The following is a 14,928-nucleotide window of genomic DNA, read 5'->3' on the forward strand; positions in this document are numbered from 1 at the left end:
TGAGCCTATGGTTTTATTGGTTTAAAACTCATGCACAAGCAATAAGAAGGATTACATAGCCTAAACACAAACCTCATTGTTTTTGTTAACTAATGCATTAATACAGCAAATATTTGGTGAACAAGTAAAGTACAAGGAACTTTAAGTCATGATTGAGATAAATTTCAGGATGGTGAGGGGAACTCAGGAATGAGGAGAGATTGGAGATGGGATGAAGATATCACTTATCTTGTGCACATTATATGAGTACAGGGGGGAAGGCAGAGGGGGAGAGAAAGGGAGAGGGAAAGAATCTCAAGCAGAGTCGGTGCTGAGCGTGGAGCCCAATGTGGGGCTTGATCCCATGACCCTGAGATCATGGCCTGAGATGAAACCAAGAGTCAGAGGCCTAACCGACTGTGCCACCCAAGCACCCAGAAATCACATCTTATTCATTACTTTGTTCCCTCATTGCACCTAGTACAATGCCTTGGACATAGTAGGTTTGCCAAAAGAGGTTTTGTGAAAAAATTTTGCCAGCATGAGTTTAAACAATGAAACAAGATTTGAAAATGTTAACGGTATAATTTCTACTAGTTTTCAAGAAAGGATGGCCACAAAATTTTGGTTAAATCTGAATTTTTTTCATTAATACACAGGGAAGATATTCTTCAAAGAATGTTGAATCCAAGGTCTTATAATGTTGAATTGTTTTTTAATGTGATTCTCCTTATTGTATTCCATCTGTTCTTATAACAATCCACCAACACTGTGGTGAATGATACTGATTATTTGATGAGGGCACATTCTATCTTATCCAGGCAGCAAGATTAAGTCTTAGGAACCGAGATGAAGGTAATTTATGGAAGTACTAGGCAGTTGCTTATATTCCAAGTTATACTGCAAAGTAGATACATAAGATATGACATATGGGTCTTTGGATTAAATTTCTGGACAGTTTATGGTTCCTTGAAAAGACCAGGAAAATTGACAAACCTTTAGCCAGACTCATCAAAAAAAAAAAAAAAAAAAAAAGAGAGAGAGAGAGGATTCGAACAAAATCAGAAATGACAGAAGAGAAATAACAACTGACCTAGGAAAAAATGGATAAATTCTTAGAAATATACAACCTCCCACATTTGAATCAGAAGAAATAGAAAATTTGAACAGACTGATTATCAGCAATGAAATTGAATTAGCAATCAAAGAACTTCTCACAAACAAAAGTCCATGACCAGTTTGCTTCACAGATGAATTCTACCAAATCATTTAAAGAAAGTTATTATCTATTCTTCTCAAACTATTCCAAAAAATAGAAGAAGAAGGAAGGACATTCTATTAGGCCAGCATGACCCTGATCCCAAAACTAGATAAAGACACTACAAAAAAAGAGAACTATAGGTCAACATCTCTGATGAACATAGATGCAAAAGTCCTCAACAAAATTTTAGCAAACCAAATCCAACAATACATTAAAAAAATCATTCATCACCATCAAGTGGGATTTAGTCCAGGGATGCAGAGGTAGTGCAATATTTGCAAATTAATTAATGTGATACATCAGTAAGAGAAAGGATAAAAACCATATGATCACTTCAATTGAGGCAGAAAATTGAGGCATTTGACAAAGTACAACATCCATTCATGATTAAAAACTCTCAACAAAGTTAGAGGAAATATACCTCAACATAATAAAGGACATATATGAAAAACCCACAGTGAATATCATATTCAATGGGGAAGAATTGAGAGCTTTCCCCCTCTAGGATAAGGATGTCCATGCTGACCACTTTTATTCAACATAGTACTGTAAGTGCTAGCTCAAGCAATCAGACAACAAAAAGAAATAAAAGCCATCCAAATTGCTAAGGGAGAAGTAGGACTTTCATTATTTGTAGATGACATGATACCATATATAGAAAACCCAAAAGGCTACCAAAAAACTACCAGAACTGATAAATGAATTCAGGAAGGTCACAGGGTACAAAATCAATGTACAGAAATCTGTTGAATTTCTATACCCTAATAGTGAAGCAACAGAAAGAGAAATTAAGAAAGCAATCCCATTTATAATTGCACCCAAAATAATAAAATACCTAGGAATAAACTTAACCAAAAAGGTGAAAGACCCGTACTCTGTAAACTATAAAACACTGATGAAAGAAATTGAAGATACAAAAACAAATAGGAAAATATTCCATGCTTGTGGATTGTAAGAACAAATATTGTTAAAATGTTCATATTACCCAAAGAAATCTACAGATTTAATGCAATCCCTATCAAAATACCAATAATAGTTTTCACAGAACCAGAACAAATAACTCTAAAATTTACATGGAACCACAAAAGACCCCGAATAGCTAAAACAATCTTGAAAAAGAAAAACTGGGGGCTCCTGGGTGGCTCAGTCAGTTGAGAGTCCAGCTCTTGGTTTCAGCTCGGGTCATAATCTCAGGGTCCTGGGATGGAGCCCTGTATTGGGTTCTGCACTCTGTAAGGAGTCTGCTGGAGATTATCTCCCTGTCCCTCTCCCTCTGCTCCTCCCCCTGATCTCTCTCTCTCTCTCTAAAATAAATAAATAAAATATTTCTTTTTTAAAGAAAAAGCTGGAGGTATCACAATTCCAGATTTCAAGTTATACTACAAAGCTGTAGTAATCAAAACAGTATGGTCCTGACAGAAAAATAGACACTTAGATGAATAGAACAGGATAGAAAGCCCAGAGATAAACCCATGATTATATGGTCAATTAATCTTTGACAAAAGAAGCCAGAATATGCAATGAGGAAAAAAAAAAAAAAACAGTCTCTTCAACAAATGGTGTTGCTACATGCAAAAAAATGAAACTGGACCGCTTTCTTAAACCATACACAAAAATAAATTCAAAATGGATGAAAGACCTAAATGTGAGACCTGAAACCATAAAAGTCTGGAAGAGAACACAGGTAGTAATATCTCTGACATTGGCGATAGCAACATTTTTCTGGGTATGTCTCCCGAGGTAAGGGAAACCAAAGCAAAAATAAACCATTGGGACTGCATCAAAATAAAAAGCTTCTTGCAGAATTGCAGCAAAGGAAACAACAAAACAAAAAGGCAACTTACTGAGTGGGAAAAGATATTTGCAAATGACATTTCTGATAAGGGGTTAGCATGTAAAATTTATAAAGAACTTCTATGACTCCATACCCCCAAAACCAAATAATCCAATTTAAGAATGGGCAGAAGACATGAACAGACATTTCTCTAGAGAAGATATATGGATAACCAACAGACATATGAAAAGATGCTCAACATCATTCATCATCAGGGAAATGCAAGTCAAAACTACAATGAGATACCACCCCACACTGTCAGAATAGCTAAAGTCAAAAACATAAGAAACAATAAGTGTTGGTAAGAATGTGGAGATAAAGGAACTCTGGTGGACTGTTGGTGGCCATGCAAGCTGGTGCAGCCACTGTGGAAAACAGTATGGGCATTTACCGAAAAATTACAAAAACACTAATTCAAAAAAAAAAAATGCACCTCTATGTTTATTGCAGCATTATTTACAATAGCCAAATTATGGAAGCAGTCAAGTGTCCATTGATAGATGAAGAGAGAAAGAAGATGTGGTGTATATATAGTGGAATATTACTCAGTCCTAAAAAAGAATGAAATCTTGCCATTTGCAACAACGTGGATGGAGTTGGGGGGTATAATATCAAGCAAAATAAGTCAGTCAGAGAAAGACAAATACCACATGATTTCACTCATATGTGGAATTTAAGAAAAAAAACCTAATGAACAAAGGGAAAAAGAGAGAGAGAGAGAGACAATCCAAGAAACAGACTCTTAACTATAGACAACAAAGTGATAATTACTGGAGGGGGAGGTCGGTGGGGGAATAAGTGAAATAGGTGGTGGGGATTAAAGAGTACACTTATCATGATAAGCACTGAGTAATGTGTAGAATTATTAAATCACTATGTTGTACACCTGAAATTAATATAACACCGTACTTAACTATACTGGAATTAAAATAAAAAACTTAAAAATATTTTCTGGAAAGCTTCTTGTTTGAAGGAAATCTCTGTCTTATATGATACATAACTTAGTGGACTTGTTCATAGAATATTAGCATTCCACAGGATGGCCCATGTGTTTGAAACATAAGCTGAGCTGCTTTTATTTTTTTATTTTTATTTTATTTTATTTTAAAGATTTTATTTATTTATTTGAGAGAGAGAGAATGAGAGACAGAGAGCACGAGAGGGAAGAGGGCAGAGGGAGAAGCAGACCCCCCGCTGAGCAGGGAGCCCGATGCGGGACTCGATCTCGGGACTCCAGGATCATGACCTGAGCCGAAGGCAGTTGCTTAACCAACTGAGCCACCCAGGCGCCCCAGGCTGAGCTGCTTTTAAAGACACCAACGCCTTAAGTAACTCTGGCAAGCTTACTTTGTTACTCTACACAACTGATAAGGTGAAATTTTTTCATGTAGACCCAACAACCTTCTTCTATATTAATTCTTTCATTGCTATTTAAGTTACCAAGTTCCTATACCATAGGTTACTATTTTTGTTGATATGAAATCAATAAAGGAGCCAGTTGTTGTTTCTAGAAAATTTCAATGTCATTTATCCAGCAATGATCAGACACTAAATATGTTAACATAGGAACATGAAGCTAATAGCCCATAGAAATATTCCTGAGGTAATTTTACAGGAGTGTTACTGGACTCTCAATTCAATTGTATTGAATACTTAGTTATTGGGTATGCACCAGTAAATAATCACAATAAAACCTTCTGCCTTAATGGAGTTTGGACTCTGCTTACCAGGAACATATATGTGTACTTTTGTCATGGTTTTAGAAGAACATATATCTATGTGTGTCACGGGTCAGTACCGGTGGTCATGTTTAGGTGAAACTGTCATGAATGAGAATGGAATCTGCAAACTCCTGCTGTTCCCTGTGTCTGGAACATGTTTTGTCTCATCTTTCCGTGACTGTTTTCTTCTCATCCTCTAGGTATCAGCTCCACTGTCCACCTCCTTGGACTGACCTCCCTGAGCTGCCCCACCTAGTGTTGCCAGCCCTCAGAGCAGTCATTACGTCAGATTATCTCGTTCTGTTTTCTCTGAAATCACTACCTGATGTTGGTTTATTTATCTCCTTGTATATGATCTTCTCCAGAACTAGAATGTAAGCTCTATGAGAGCCAGCAAGTGCCTGTTAAGGTTGCCCATATTGAATCCCCAATGGCTGCCCAAGTCCCTGACACACATGTTGAATAAACAAATAAACGTTGGTGTCACTATGTGACTCTAAAATAGTGCTACTCAATAGAAACGTAATGTGAGCCATATGTGTAATCTAAAATTTTCTATGGGGCGCCTGGGTGGCTCAGGCATTGGGCGTCTGTCTTCGGCTCGGGTCATGATCCCGGGGTCCTGGAATCGAGCCCTGCATTGGGCTCCCTGCTTGGCCTGCTTCTCCCTCTCCCACTCCCCCTGCTTGTGTTCCCTCTCTCCCTGTGTCTCTCTCTGTCAAATAAATAAATAAAAATCTTTAAAATAAATAAATAAATAAATTTTCTAGTAGCCAGGTTAAGAAAGTGAAAAGAAACATTAATTTACTGAATTAATTTTAGTAATTTAGCAATTTTAGTAACGTATTTTATTTAGCCCAATATATCAAAAATGTCATAATTTCAACATTTCATAGTTTATATAATCAGTGCAAGAATTTTTAATGAGATATTGCACTTTTTTATATTGTCCTCAAAGTTCATTGTGCATTTTATACTATTAGTACAACTCAATTCAGATTCTAAATTTTCTTTTGAAATGCTTGATTGACACTTAGATTTCATAAGATTTAGACATTTCTATAATTGGAAGAGTAGATTCACATAGTCAGTTTCTCCCACATATATTTAAAAGTTTCCCAATAACTGTATAAGGATCATTTCTTAAATTTTAATTAAAAGTAGGTAAAATTAAAAATTCAACTTCTGAGTCATATTAGCCACATTCCAAGTATTCAGGAACCACATGTGATTAAAGACTGCAGTATTTGGGCAGTCCATCTCTAAAAAAAAAAAATGTTTAAATTGCAGTGTTAAAATATACATGATATATTATTCAAGTGTGATAATCATTTGAAAACCTGTCTGAAGCAATTTGTTACTAAAAGTAAAGCATCAACATATATTTTGAAAAGTAAGCCATTATTCAAAGGCTGGAGAAAATATTTGCAAAAAATTATCTGATAAAGGACTACTATCCAAAATATACAAAGAACTCTTAAAACTCAACAATAAGAAAACAAACAACCCAATTAAAAATGGGCCAAGCACCTTAACAGACACCTCACCAAATAAGATATACAGAGGGCAAATAAGCATATGAAAAGATGCTCCACATCATACCCCATCAGGAAAATGCAAACTAAAACAGCTATGTGATGCCACTCCACACCTATTAGAATGGCCAAAATCTATACTAGTGATAACACCAAATACTAGTGAGGATGTGGAGCAACAGAACTCTCATTCATTGCTAGTGGGAATGCAAAATGGTGTAGCCACTTTGAAAGACAGTTTGGTGGTTCCTTACAAAATGAAACCTACTCTTACTATATCATGCTCCTTGGTAGTTACCTAAAGGAGTTGAAAACTTATGTCTACACAAGAACCTGCATGTGGATGTGTATAGCAGCTTTATTCGTAATTGCCAAATCTTGGAAACAATCAAAATGTCCTTCAGTAGGTGAATGTCATAAACTATAGTATGTCTAGACAATGGAATATTTTTCAGCATTAATGAGAAATGAGTTATGAAGCCATGAGAAGACTTAAATGCATGGAGGAAACTTAAATGCATATTACTAAGTAAAAGAAACCAATCTGAAAAGTCCACATACACAACTATATTCTGGAAAAGGCAGAATGATGGAGACAGTAAAAATTACAGTGCTTGCACAGGCTGGGGGCTTAGGGATGTGGGAAGGAGATGAATAGGCAGAGCCTAGAGAATTCTTAGGGCTTTGAAAATACTCTATGATATTATAATGATGGATACATGTCATTATACTTTGTCCAAACACACAGAATATACAACATCAAAAGTGAATCCTAACATAAACTATAGACTTTGGGTGATTATTATGTGTCAGTGTAGGTTCATCCTTGGTAAAAAATGTAAGTGATGTTGATCATGGGAGAGGCTGTGAATGTGTGGGGTCAGAGGGTACATGAGAAATCTTTGTACCTTCCTCTCAATTTTGTTGTAAACCTAAAACTTCTCTTAAGAAAATCTTAAAAAAAGATAACCCAAAACCAAGCCAAAACAAAAAAGCAAACCATTATTAATTGAGAACATTGTCAAGTTATCACTGTATTAAGGTTGATCATTTTTATTTACTTGTTCAATGGGAAACAGATGAATTTTTAATAGCAAGTCTACCCAGAATGGTACATCACCCACGATCCGTGTATCTATGCAACAGTCCAGAGCGGATGAACATTATTACCGTGCCATTAAAAAAATGCAACAATTAAAACTTACTATTGTAACATGACTTTATCAGGCCTTGATAGCAATTTGTTTGCCTACAGAAAAACCTGTCCTTTATAGAATCCTCTGCCTCAAACATTTCTGGGAAGCCCTCCGGATACTTACATGGGTCTGTGAATCAATGGCATGTGAGGCAGCTACTACTCAGCAGGGTACACAGTGTAGTGATTCATCATGATGCAATATTTTTATTTCTTTTTTCTTTTCTAAAATCTGGGTATGTGCATGGTAGTTTGATGCACATATGAACACCTTCCATCATTCTGATGGTGTAGGAGGAGATTGAAAGACAGGAATACTTTAGAAAAGTAATCTCATGAATTATTCTCTGTGTAAAAGAAGGAAATAAAATTTTGGTAGCGTGTGGCCACCCACCACTTCTGATCATTTTCAAGTAAAGCAACACCATTTAGAGCTGGATAAATTTTGAGCTCATAACATAGTTCAGGAACTGGCTGAATTTTCTCAGCATGAGGAGCATATTTTGGAAGGGGGCCTATTTTTTTTAAGGCCCCAATACTATGGAAATACATACTATGCTCTCATTTACGGGGTGGAAAGAGTGAAATTAAGTCATTATTAATTAAATTGACAGATTCCTGATGGATAATTTCTTTTTCACTCATGCCAAACATTTGAAATGAGAAATCTGAGGTATTTTAAGATGCCATTATTTATTTCGTTTGAATTGGCAAGTAATTCCCAAGATAGCGCTGTCCCAAATAGCCTTCGCAATTACTGAAGAATCTGTAAGATAATTCTTAAGTTCCTTAATTCAAGAGAACCACATAACTGTAATTTTAATAGAAACTCTCGAGAAGGGGGTCAAAGTTCATCCCGGGATAATTAACCTACTCTACACTGGGATAAATATGTATGGAAATAATAGGTACAAATTCAATGCACTGAGCATTAAACTCAAAATAGGAATGTTGAAAATATTTTGTGAATGCTGAAAAATAATTTTTACTCTAAGTCAAATGACCATTTGCCAGGGAGAACCAAAGTTGAGAAATTTCTCTTAAAAACATGACTCAGAGGAAAAATTGCAGAGGCTGGTAATGAACGAAATGATCTGATACAGTCCCCAATTGGTTATTCCTAAGATCACATGATCTGGGTATCTTTAAAAGGAAGTTATCTGGACTCAAGAAGGTCATAGCACCTTCCTGACAGCTACAGCTCTTTTTCTCATCTTGAAGATAATCCTAGAAAGCTCATAAAATGTGTGATGCCTTTGTGGGTACCTGGAAACTTACCTCCAGTGAAAACTTTGATGATTACATGAAAGAAGTGGGTAAGAAACGCCGTTGTGGGGTGACTGGATTTATAACTTTTTCTCTGGGGGAAGAGGGGCTTATGGCTGCTTTTCATTCTGGAAGTATTGGCCAGATAGGAAATGCTGCTTTCCATACAGAGGCTATAAAAGTAGCAAGTGAGAATTATTTGTTTGTAGAGACCTTCTAGACCAAAGTCACAACTAATGTTTCTTACAGGTGAGCCAATATGAAAAAGGGTCTAACTGGAATTTTTATGGTCCACAGGAATGACAAGATTTTATTTCACTGCTAAACTGGGGTATCTTTGTTTTACTTGGCTCTTTGCCTGTTTCTCTTTCATTCCCTCTTGCATATAAAATAAATAAGAAGATATTTATTTCCTAGTGTTCAATAATTTCTATTTGAAACTGAAAGCACACTATATTTCTCTTTTTAATGTAATTTTTAAAGTAAACATATATTAATTATTTCATTTTCTCACTGTCAATCTGTTAAAAAGTGGTTGTTTTATGGGAGCCAAAATCTTAATTTCAGAAAATACGTTGTCTTAAGGGGTTAAATATTTCTTTGACTAGGAATTATGTGGGATGCCATAGGATTATCAAGTCAAAAGGACAATGTTATATCCATAACACACCTCCTCCTTGATAATGGAGGCTTTTAGGCTTTTAGATTCTGCTAATATTGCCAGTGTGTTATGTGAATGTTCCCTGGATAATTACTGTGGTGAATCAAGCAGGTACGGAGGCTGGTTTTCACTCAGACAGCTTCTACCTTGAAAGGCCTTCTCCTCACACCCCTATGCACGATAAGGTTGTATCCAGGGGTAGCAACTTGAGGGGGGGAGGTTTACAGGGGTTAGGATTTAATCTCCCTATCTCAAGACTTCACCTTTCCCTAAGTCATATAGTATATATATATTTTCCTTGCCAGTAAGTACCACTATTTTCCTTGTTTATAGACAGGAGGGAATTTAGGGACTTCAGCATAAGAGACCCAACTTTCTAGAATATCAACTAACCATGATTCAGTAAACTAATTGGTATGTGCTGATACAGAAATGTCAGGACTTGAGGCTATTTTGCTATTGATTTTGGGGAACATTTTATACTTTTAACATTTATATTTAAATTCTTATACCACTGTGTTTTAAAATTATAAAGCACTGGGGATGATGAAGGACAGTAAGATATCTCCTGAAATTAGTTGCTCTAACTGATGATCAATCAGTTAGCAGGTATTACTTTCATCAGTCAAAGAAGGACCGTGGAGAATGTGATTTTTCCCAAGGTCAGCCATTCTGGAATTATACTTAATGTTGCATCCATTCATTATGCTGACTCACTCCACGTATGTGAAGTTATATTTTGTAACAGAGCCAGGACTTGATGAAGCCAGATATCTTTCCACCTGCAGCCATTTTTCAGACAGGTAGCTAAGTAAGAGCCTTAGCATCACTTGTTTTGTACAGTATTTTTCTCCCTCTTACCCCCTCTACCTAACCTTTGGTATAGATAAGTAGTCTTTAGTAAGAGAAGTAGCTTAGATTTATGTACATGCATTAAGAAAATCAACACATCTACGACTGTCATAAATTCTGTATAACATATGCAGTGACAGCAAGTTCCCACTGTCTACATTAAGTTGTAAATTGTTCATCCCTTACCTTACTTACATAAGAAAAAATTTCCTTTTTTAAAAGAGGGGTTTGCAGCTGAATTGATTGAGAATCAAAGTATTGAATTCTAAACCTACTAAAAGAGGATTCTTTTCATATTTGCCTTTTGGAGAAATTAATCAAAATCTTCATTTCATAGTAATTTGGAAAAGCCAAGAAAATAGGACTTGGCAGCAAATGCCAGGAAATGTGACTTTTGTACACCCAAACAGATTATTTTTAAATGGAGTAACTCTGTATTCATTTTAAAAATCCTCTTGAGAATTCTGTCTTTGACTATGGATTTTTGTTTTCTAAAAAGGAAAGGTCAAGATGACCCAAGTGCTTCATGAGTTGAGCAAAATGATGGTTGCTACCCTAATGGTTGAGATGGCCAGTTAGAGAGCGCAGTGACTATATATATATATATTTTTTTTTCTTTTCCCAACTGTAGGAGTGGGCTTTGCCACCAGGAAAATGGCTGGCATGGCCAAACCCAACCTGACCATCAGTGTGAATGGGGATATGATCACCATTAAATCAGAAAGCACCTTTAAAAATACTGAGATTTCCTTCAAACTGGGCCAGGAATTTGATGAAGTTACTGCAGATGACAGAAAAGCCAAGGTGAGGAAGAAGGAATTGGAGCAGAATAAAAGCATGGTTTCTAAAAGACTGCTGCCTAGAAGAAGCCGTTTTGTATAAAAGGAGGGGAACTAGTCTATCACAGGTCAAAGATCCCTGATTCCCTAGGTTTAAACCATGTTGCCTTTGATATTAGTGAATCTTCTCCTTTCTATAAAGTTGTCTTTATTCTTTTAAAAAAAAGCGATTAACACAATTTATTTGTCATACAACATATAGATTATCTGAAGTGAATTAAAATAACATAACAATGTAAGAGAATGTTTAGGAAAGAGCTGACGCAAAAAAGGAGAAAAATCACCTATAAGACTGTCATCTCAACGTTAATCTGTTACCTATATTTTTTACGGTATTATTTCAAGTGTGTGTTTTTGTATCATTTTCTGATCATAATGTATTCTTTGTATGCTATTGTTTTCGACTTATTTTGGTTGTAATATATCCTTACAATTTCGAGGGACTAAGGACCTCAAAATATTCCTTCATTCAAAGGTGATGTGTTTTTTATTTTATTTTCCTCTGCCGTATACCAATGGTAATCATTTCTTACTATGCTCCCAGAGCATCATAACCTTAGATGGAGGAGTCCTGGTACAGGTGCAGAAGTGGGAAGGAAAATCAACCACCATAAAGAGAAAACGAGTGGATGACAAACTGGTGGTGGTGAGTCTCTTCTAGGTGCTTAATTCTAGACTCTACTGCTAGGTCATCTTATAGGCACTATTCTACCTAAAGAAACAGTCATGCTGGCTTACGTAGCACGAACAGGGTGATCCCACTGGGATTGTGGTTTCGCTCTGGCAATTGCCCTTCATGCTTTTAAGTTCAGTCGAGGCGTGCCGTCCCCCAGGAAGCATTCCGTGACTGCTCTCAGCACACACCATGTTGTGTGATGCATTTCCGGTTATATTTCTCACTCACCTTATACACTGTAAAGTTCCTTGAGGGGAAGACTTGTGTTTTCTCGGTCTTCATATCTCCCTCACTTACTACAATAGCAGGTGTATATAGGATCTCAGAACGAATATTTTCCCAAATAACTACTGTTTCCTTCCCAACATTAGAGAAAATAAATAACTCATGGTTTAGTCCCGTGATTGATCAAGAAATTTCTTTGTGTGTCTAGGAATGTGTCATGAAAGGCGTCACTTCTACCAGAATTTATGAGAGAGCGTAAGTCAAGGGACATGGAGCTGAAGTTTGCATTGAACTTCTGCTGGATATATTGTCCAAACATGTATTGTTATTTCCTACTAATTAGCAAGCAACTAATTTTCCCGAACTGATTTTATTCAATGTGGATGTGTTCATTAAATAAAACTTTTTAGATTTAGAAGGTGATGTAATGATTCATTTATTGTGCTGGATCATTTCTTACTCATAATTCAATGAAGGAAATAGTAAAATTGTATTTTTGCTTTGTTTCTCATGTAATTAATATGATTTTTCATGGTAATCCAAGGTAAAAAATAAATATTCATGAATTTTCCATTGTCTTAGGTAGGAGATGATAAATTTGTTATCCCTGAATATGCGCTCCTTATGCAGCATGTTTACAGTCAAGTAACTATCTCTCAAGGACCTAAAGTAGTTTTAAGTGTAGTGAAGTGGCCCACAGCCAGCTGGGCCAAATCCTGCCATTTCACACCTACCTGTCCTGGGGCATTGACAGAAAGAGCAGCAATACATGTTGAGGAATAAGATTTCTAGAGCATAAATTTTAATCTGGAAATTTATTGGTAAACCAAGCTACCTCTGGAATCTAAAAAATTAAGTGCAAATAATCCCATAATGTTCATTCCAGAAAAGAGATGCAAATGTTCTTATAGTGGTTTCCAAATTTTTCTTTTTTCTACTAGTGGAACTTTTTTATTAAATAAAATATTGAATATGTTCTGGAACTTCCTATTCAAATAAAATCTCCATGGAATCCCAAATTAAAAAAAACAAACAAACAGACAAAAATGATAATGAGGCTTCCCAAACAGAGGCGTGCGCATGTGCAGGTGTGTGTTAGAGAGAGAGGTTTCTTCCGCGTTTTGTGGAAACTTTGAAGCTACTCTAGAAATTACTGGAGTTCCACACACACAGATTAAAATTTCCAAACTGCATACTTATATTTCAGTGAGCCAAAGTCTGTTAGTGTGCTGCAGTTGCTAGAATTCTGTTTGTGATGCTTACTTTAAGAATAAGTCCATTATTTTCTGAATAATTATTTTATGCAGAACACCAAGATATGAAGAGGCCAGAAGAGGTGAAGTAAGTTCCCGAGCATAAGAATTTACTTTCTTTCTGAAGCCAGAGAGTCAGACTCTCACTTTGGGTTCACTGGAGGATTGAAGAACTCTAAAAGAGAAGACTTGTAGGGATTAATTAGGACAATTCTGGATACACCAATATTTAGTATGCACTTACTTTGGTCCCAGTCACTTTGCATGCTTTCGTTCATTTACCATCAAAATAATCCATAGATACAATAGATTTTAGTATTCCTGTTCACAGATGAGGAAACTGAGGTTTAGAGTGTAAATGTATAAAGCTAAATAGGGAATAGACATAGAATCTGAAATTCAAGACAGCAACTCTGGCTGGGATATAGATCTAGGAGCCATCAGTATCCCAGCAGTAACTTAATTCATCAATGATGATAAGATCATCCAAGGATAAGGGAGACTTAGAAAAAAGAAAGACTTGAAGGCAATCAAGTGGATGTCCCAGCCACCTCAACTCAACATGTTCTACACTAAACATACTATTGCTGCCCCCTTCCACCCACTCCCTAAAACTTGTTCATCATCCTATTTTCCAAAGCTCAGTGAATATCAGGATGTTTTATCTAATTTCCCATTCCATAAATCTTAAAATCATCATTGAATAATGTCTTCTTCCTCACTCCACAGCATCTATTTTATTTTTTAAACATCATGTTGATTCTATTAATTTAAAATTTCTTTAATGTTTGCTTTTCTCATTCCCTTTGCCAATACCACCAAACATTTTTTTTTTTAATTACTTCAGGGCTCTCCTAATAGATCTCCCTCTTCTACTCTCAGTTCTCCCTTCTCTTTTCCAAGCGCTGTGGACTTCATAAATGATATTTACACCATAAAAATCTGACCTGGACACTCACTGATTAATACCTTTAAGTGGCACCCATTGCATCCAGAGAAGGTCCAATCTCCATAGCATGGCATGCATATTTGTCTTATGCTTGCCTTTTCTCATCTGTCTAGTTTTATTGTTGCTCTTGTTGTCTTTACACTTCTGGCTTCAATCATACCAAACAATTTTCATACTGTCTTGCCTCTAGTTGTGTGTGTGTGTGTGTGTGTGTGTTCTTCTTTCTGTCTAGAATTCTCCCTTCCCTAATCTTGAAATTTCCTCATCCCTTACTGGTTCTTCTACAAAGCTGCATTAGGCACCACTTCTAATTATGTGTATTTGAGGATCTAGTTATTTTTGAAAATTTACTCTTCAAGTTTAATTCTTATTTTTCAGATGGTATGGAAGCATAGAGTAAGAAGATCCAGTCCAATGTAAATTAGCTAGACAAGTTGATTTTTTTTTTCTATATTTTCATAAAACTAAGGCCATAGATACAATAGATATCTTTGAGTATCAGTTCTCAAATTTATCCTGCCTGGGACTTCTTTGAGGCTCACAGAATTTTCCATTGTCTGACATTGCTTCTACCAACATATATACAGAAACATAAAGAAGATTCTACTCTTAAAGGAAGAGAGATAAGATCAAGAAGATACTTCTCAGAAAAACAGACGTGTGGATATAGAGTCAATCTATA

At 36.0% G+C, this 14,928-nt stretch overlaps 1 protein-coding gene across 1 annotated transcript; it reads left to right on the plus strand.

Annotated features, from left to right (window-relative positions):
• The first annotated feature begins 8,682 nt into the window (after positions 1–8,682).
• LOC123858944 (fatty acid-binding protein, adipocyte) lies at positions 8,683–12,462 on the plus strand. Its single transcript, XM_045896319.2, has 4 exons — positions 8,683–8,841; positions 10,936–11,108; positions 11,688–11,789; positions 12,253–12,462. Exons 1-4 carry the CDS (start codon positions 8,769–8,771, stop codon positions 12,301–12,303), a joined length of 399 nt encoding a protein of 132 aa, XP_045752275.1. The 5' UTR covers positions 8,683–8,768; the 3' UTR covers positions 12,304–12,462.
• Positions 12,463–14,928: the final 2,466 nt, after the last annotated feature.

This window comes from Mirounga angustirostris, unplaced genomic scaffold (assembly GCF_029215605.1).
Source record: "Mirounga angustirostris isolate CCGP_5_RB_7025 unplaced genomic scaffold, mMirAng1.0.hap1 SCAF_4, whole genome shotgun sequence".
Classification (NCBI taxonomy): Eukaryota; Metazoa; Chordata; class Mammalia; order Carnivora; family Phocidae; genus Mirounga; species Mirounga angustirostris.

Excerpts from the sequence above, each read along its gene's own strand:
- LOC123858944 (XM_045896319.2), top strand. The coding sequence starts at position 8,769 with ATGTGTGATGCCTTTGTGGGTACCTGGAAACTTACCTCCAGTGAAAAC. Across the intron at positions 8,842-10,935 it reads TGATTACATGAAAGAAGTGG|GAGTGGGCTTTGCCACCAGG; the intron begins GTAAGAAACGCC and ends TCCCAACTGTAG. Across the intron at positions 11,790-12,252 it reads TGGATGACAAACTGGTGGTG|GAATGTGTCATGAAAGGCGT; the intron begins GTGAGTCTCTTC and ends TTGTGTGTCTAG.